This window comes from Psammomys obesus, unplaced genomic scaffold (genome assembly GCF_907164565.1).
Source record: "Psammomys obesus unplaced genomic scaffold, mPsaObe1.curated_primary_1811, whole genome shotgun sequence".
Lineage (NCBI taxonomy): Eukaryota > Metazoa > Chordata > Mammalia > Rodentia > Muridae > Psammomys > Psammomys obesus.
The window spans coordinates 605,623-612,184 of NW_026585895.1; the positions used below are offsets into that span (position 1 = coordinate 605,623).

At 38.4% G+C, this 6,562-nt stretch overlaps 1 protein-coding gene across 1 annotated transcript; it reads right to left on the reverse strand.

Annotated features, from left to right (window-relative positions):
* Positions 1–3,687: 3,687 nt before the first annotated feature.
* LOC129671205 (olfactory receptor 2G3-like) lies at positions 3,688–4,623 on the reverse strand. Its single transcript, XM_055599894.1, has one exon. It carries the CDS (start codon positions 4,621–4,623, stop codon positions 3,688–3,690), a length of 936 nt encoding a protein of 311 aa, XP_055455869.1.
* Positions 4,624–6,562: the final 1,939 nt, after the last annotated feature.

Genomic DNA, 6,562 nt, shown 5'->3' on the forward strand with positions numbered 1-6,562 from the left:
TTTAGGTTTAGACTTGGTATATGATCCACAGTAAACAGATAAATATACAGATATATTTATCACAAAATATGCATTAGAATAAATAATATCTCATGTTATCAAACCAAAGTTAGAATCTTGAAATTATAATTTTGTTCTTTCTTTAAATAGACCCCTAAAATGTACATTAATACTGATCAACTAAGGTTTAGTTGAAAACAGGCTATATTTTGTTGAAGCTAGTCTTTGTTAAAATACTCCATTGTCACAAACACAGTGAATATTTTTTCAGTCTTTTATATGGTATTGAAATGAGATGAACATAAAAGGACACTATAAAATTATGACAGAAGACTAAGGAGGAGGGTAAGAATGGGTAATAGGAAGAATTTAAAAAATGCCACAGTGAAAACCTTCAGTTTCTATAATCAGTATTGGTAAATAAAAATAAAGATTCTTAAAGTATAAAGTAAATGAATAAATAAAATGCAAATATTTCAAACACTTAACAGCTTTGAATTCTGTATATTTTATATCTATGCCATCTGTCCGTTGCAATGGTTACACACAAATAGGGGAAATTTACATGTTTGGAAACTACATGTAGCAAAGAATCAAACATCCGTCATTGTTGTCTGTCTTGAAAACAGTTCCTCTTTGTGCAGTGCCTAACATATAATAAGTACATTTATTCATGTAGCATTTCCAAACTACTGCATTCCTCAGAAGAAGCAAACATAAGAGTGACAAAACATTTGCTAGGCAAGGTCTGGGATGAGCCCTAGTTTCTATCCTCAGGTGTCTGGATTTCTTTGTTTATTGAGCCTGATCATAAATTGCTGGATATGTAAACAAAAACTAATAAGAAATTAAGAGGTTACTGATAGATTCACAGAGGGAGGAAGTTGCTGCCTTTGGTTGTTTACCTGCTGGCTTTGGATCAATAAACTGCCTTGCAATGTCTGTGAATGATTAATTCAGAGCTTCTGCAGCCATGTTTTGTTAATTAGAAAAGAAAAGTTTTTAACTGTACATATCATTGGCAATTTTGAGTTTCTTCTTAAAGTTGTTTCTAAATTATCGACAGCGAAATAAGCGTATGTCTTAATTTGAAATATTTGGAAGAATTTCAAATGTCATCCTATCCTTTCAACAAGTTATTCTGAAGAAAATATATCAAGCATGTGTTTCTAGACCTGCTGTCTCACTTAGAAAGACAAATAGGATGGACATTGGAAGTAGGAGAAAACAAGTAACAGGACAGGAGCCTACCACAGAGGGCCTCTGAAAGACTCTACTAGCAGTGTATCAAAGCAGATGCTAAGACTCATAACCAAACCTTTAGCAGAGTGCAGGGAATAATATGAAAGAAGGGGGAGTTAGTATGACATGGAGAGGACAGAAGCTCCACAAGGACCAAATATATCAGGGCACAGGGGTCTTTTATGAGATTGTTTCTCCAACCAAGTACCATGCATGGATATAACCTAGAACCCCTGCTCAGATGTAGCCCATGGTAGCTCAGTATCCAAGTCGGTTCCCTAGTAAGGAGAACAAGGACTATTTCTGACATGAACTCAATGGCTGGCTCTTTGACCTACCCCCCAACCCTCAGGTAGGGTCAGCCTTGCTAGGCCACAGAGGAGTACATTGCAGCCAGTCCTGAAGATACCTGATAAGCTAGGATCAGATGAAAGGGGAGGAGGTCCTCCCCTATCAGTGTACAGCAGGGAGGAGATGAGGGAGGGATGGTGGGATTGGGAGGGAATGAGTGAGGGGGCTATGGCTGGGATACAAAGTAAATAACCTGTAATTAATATAAAAAAATAAAATTTATTTAAAAAACTGATAACATTTACTGGTAGATATAGGTAAATACTAAATATTACAACTGCTGTGTAATGAATATACTCTTGATTCATATCTGTGCCTTTTTATTTTGTTTTCAAAATATGTAAATTTTATGTTTATGTTGACTATCTGCATCAGAGTTGTGGTTTTGCTTATTGACTCTTGAATTTAGGTAGAAGAAATATTATTATATGTGTTGGATATGAGTAAAAAACGAATTTCAACTTTTTGTTTTTAACCTAAAGTACTCACTTTAGTGATGAGCTTATTCCTCACCACTGCCAGATTGTCCATGGCCTAGTAACCCCCTGCCTTCCTCTGCACCTAGGATCCTTCCTTCTGGTACTTAAATGTCGTTCAGATGAGGACACCCTGCCTGTTGCCATGTGTCAATATCCCTGATGATTACTTTCTCAAAACTGTAGTCATTCCAATATCATCGTTGTACGTACACTATATATCAGTACATATATTAATTTGTGTATTATAAATAATTAGGAATAATGTTTTATTTTATCTAATATTATATCACATAATCGCTCAATTATAGGTTACAAAGAAATGTATATTATGTATATGTGTATATACATATTTTATTGAATATGTATATTATATTTGTATATATTTTTATTGAAAATAGATTTTTTCATATAGTATGTTCTGATTAATATTCTCCCTCCCCCTACTCCTGCCAGTTCTTCTTCACCACTCTTCACACCCAGATCCAATCTGTCTTTGTCTCTCATTAGAAAACAGAGATCTAAGGAATAATAATAAAATGAAATAAAAACAAAAATATAAAACAATTCAGAATAGGACAAATTGAACAGAAATAAAGATACAATGAAAAAGCATGAGAAACACATATAGACAGAGTGACACAAGTTTTCACACATAGGCATCCCATAAAAACAAAAATGTAGAAGCCATAATACATATCCAAAGGACCTGTAAGCTAAAATAAATGAGTAAAGAAAGCCCTGCCATAACATAACGAGATAGAGAACGTCCAAAGAGGCTGTTGACTTCTGTAGTGCTGGCCATTCACTGTTGGCACAGTGTCTACCCCCAAGAGGGGTTTGTTTTCCTGGTGAGGCGCCCTTGAAGAAAACTGTTTTTCATTTGCAAGTGGTTGCCAATCTCAGGAGCTTTGGGGTTGGGGGTGGGAGCATGGGTCCACGTCTTCTCTCACCTCTGGGACCCCAACTAGTGCAGACCTGTGCAGGCCTGTGCAGGCCGCCTCAGTCCCTTTGAGCTCAGACACTCATGGTTGGTGTTGTGTTTAGAGAGCTTTGTTTCCTCTTTGGCTCTTAGGCTCTTACAACCTCCTCTTCTGTAAAATTTCCTGAGCCCTGAGGGGAGGGATGGAGACATTATGCAAGGCTATATGGAGTGAGATCAACATGAAGTCTGAACCAAAAAATAGAATATGGACACCTGTCTCCAGAGAGACTAAAAGTATCAAAATTGTGGAGTTTTAGATTAAAAAACACCAAAACACTTAACCTTCAGATCTACCTGTGTGAGAACTGATAGTTCTCTTAACAAAATTACATTATCTAAACAGAGGCAAGTTTAAGCTTGCTGACAAATTTCAATAAAATCTTTTTACAGTATGATTTAGGAGATACAAACTTTACTAGTGAGTATCAAAATGCATCCATGCAGTTAAATTGACACATTGAAGCCCCTCTGTGTACTTGGAAGAAAGACTTTTTTCCTGGTGCTACAGATGGATTTCAGTGTTATGATGGCAGTGCAACAGCTGATGGTCTAAGCATTTTTCATTCTCTCTCTTAAGACTTAGCAGACAATTATCTTAGATTAGCAGTTGGATTTACAGTCTCTTCATGGATTTTATGTCTTCTGTTTTGTGATAGCTCTCCTCAGAGACCCTTTAACATCTTGGTTCCTTAGGCTGTAGATTAACGGGTTGAGCATAGGTGTCACCACAGTGTAGAATACAGCAATGACCTTACCACCAGCCCTGGAGGACTTTGACTGGGGTCTCATGTACATAAAAATGGCAGTTCCGTAGAATAAGGTCACAACTGTCAGATGGGAGGCACAGGTGGACAGAGCCTTGTGCCTCCCAGAGGCTGACCGCATCCTGAGAACAGAGAGAAGGATACGGGCATAGGAAACGATAATAAGGAGAAAAGGAATGAAGACAATGATGATACTGAATACAAAAACCACCAGCTCAGTGAGTGAGGTGTCAGTACAAGCCAGCCGCAGAACTGAAGGAACCTCACAGAAAAAGTGATCCAAGACATTTGGTCCACAGTAGGGCAAACTCAAGGTGAGAACATTGATAACCATGGAACTCAGGAAGCTACTGGACCAAGAAATGGCTGCCAGTTGGACACAAGTGTTTGGGTCCATAATAACAGTGTAATGAAGAGGATGGCAAATGGCGACATATCTGTCATAAGCCATGACACCAAGAAGAACACATTCAATCATTCCAAAGGAGAGCGAGAAGTACATCTGAGTAGCACAGCTGGCGAAGGGGATGGTCTTCTTCCTCCCCACCATGTTGGAAAGCATTTGTGGGACATTGGTGGATGTGTAGCAGACATCCAGAAAGGACAAGTTCGTGAGGAAGAAGTACATGGGGGTATGCAGGCGAGGCTCTATCTGGATGATAGTGATGATGATAATATTGCCCACCACTGACAATACATAGAAAAGCAAGAACACAAAAAAGAGAACCAGCTGTATCTTGGGATCAGATGAAAGCCCCAGAAAAACAAACTCAGACACCGTAAAGTTTATTTTTATATGATCCATCTTTTAAGGCTACATTCATTTCACAGTATCATGCGTTGCCCTGAAAAATCACATGTCCAATTGAGCAGTATTGTAGGCCAGAGATTTAAGAAAATAGATAAAGATCTTAGTCTTGGACCAGGTCTTGGGTGTCTCAATTTTAGTGCAATTGAGAAGCTGTCCTTCAGCTTCTGGAGAAGATTTTCAGATGAAATTTAATGCTAAATTCATAGTTCAATATAGTTGGTCAGAATTCTTGCCTTTTCTGAAACAGAATTTCATTTTGCCAGTAAGTAATCACCTCATGTTCTCCTCATTCTCCAAAGACTTTGTTATAAGTCACGTACTTCAAAAAGATATTAAAAGCATGGCTGAGGTGGCAAACACCTTTAGTCCCAGAACTCAGGAGACTGTGGAAGGCACATCTCTGAATTCAAGGCCAGCCAGGGATACAGGGCTACATTGAGAAACCTGAAACTGCCTCTAAAAACAAACAAACAAACAAACAAACAAACAAACAAAGAATCTGTTTTTTTCAGGAGGGCAGAAGGGAACAGCAGTCATAGAACAATAATGAAGGCCACTACACTGTGCACTGTCTACTAATCATTAAGAAAGACCGAGGTTGCAGCATGTGCCACGCCAGGGTCACCTTGATATGCTTACACTGCATACTACTCTAAGAGAAGAAAGAGAGGCTGAGAACCATGAGGCATGAGGCATGAGGCATACCAATAAACAAGAACTGGATCTCCTTATTCCTCCACTTTTCTGCTGTATGATATGGTATGACCTTATGTTTAAATAACAATGATAGTTTCATGAGAACTTTAAAGATTAAAGAAAATAATGTCTAAAGAATTATATGCAGCACATAGGAATCAATCTAGAACTATCTAGTGCTGGCAGTGCTAACACAATATGATGATGCTACACTTACCTGGAATTCACATCTATGGTTATAGTCATCGTAAATAAAACGCTTTACCGCAAAGAATCTAAACATGTTAGGGTTAATAGGACCTTTACTGAGACCTCCTTAGGCTCTTTGTTGTGCCTATTTGCCTCAAAGATATACAGTGTTACATCGACCTCGGCTCATTCCTCGAAGAGGAACAACCTAGAAATACGTGAGATAGCAAAGAAGTCTTAAGCACAGACACACAGACACAAACATATCCATCCACTTCTCCCATCTCTTTTCATTTTCTCTTTTTTTATTTCTTCCTTTCAATATTATTTTGATACTAAATTTGTGCTAGAGGATGTTTGTACTCTAATAGCTGTAATAAATTCTGAATCTCTAAATGGGTGTGTTGCTAATAGAAACTTGCAAAAAAATGTTTTCTGGAGCCTGAGGAAGTGGGATATCTGATCAACAAGACTCTTCATAATATGTGTGTGTGTGTGTGTGTGTGTTTGTGTGTATGTGTGTGTGTGTGTATTTGTATGTATATATATATATATACTCACAGGTCATGGAACAAACACAGCTTGCAAGGCAAACACTTCAAACTCTTGTGTTACACTTGAATTTACTTGAAGGTTTTCAGGACAAATAGTGATATGAAGTGATGTTAAATTATCTAGACTGTGAAGCCCAGGAACTAAAGCAAGGGAGTCTTGGAAAGAGCTAAGTTGCAGGTTTCTTGTCTTCTTAATGAATAGTGGAAGTGGGGAGTGTGGGAGGCTTCCAAGTTCATTTGCACAGCCTCCAAACATCACTTACATCTTCTATTATGAACAAGAAATGTTAGTGTGGTTTCTAGAAGTGACTCTTTGATCACCTCCCCCTGGCTACCTCGCCAGTGGGAGGTGATGTACCCAGTCCTGATGATCTATGATAAGCTAGGGTCAGATAGTAAGGGAGGAGGACCTCCCCTATCAGTGGACTAGGGGAGGGGCATAGTGGGGGAAGAGGAAGGAAAGGATTGTATGGAGATGATGGGGGGGGGGCTAC

What these genes read in the sequence shown, in the direction of transcription:
- LOC129671205 (XM_055599894.1), bottom strand. Translation starts at nt 4,623, where the DNA reads ATGGATCATATAAAAATAAACTTTACGGTGTCTGAGTTTGTTTTTCTG.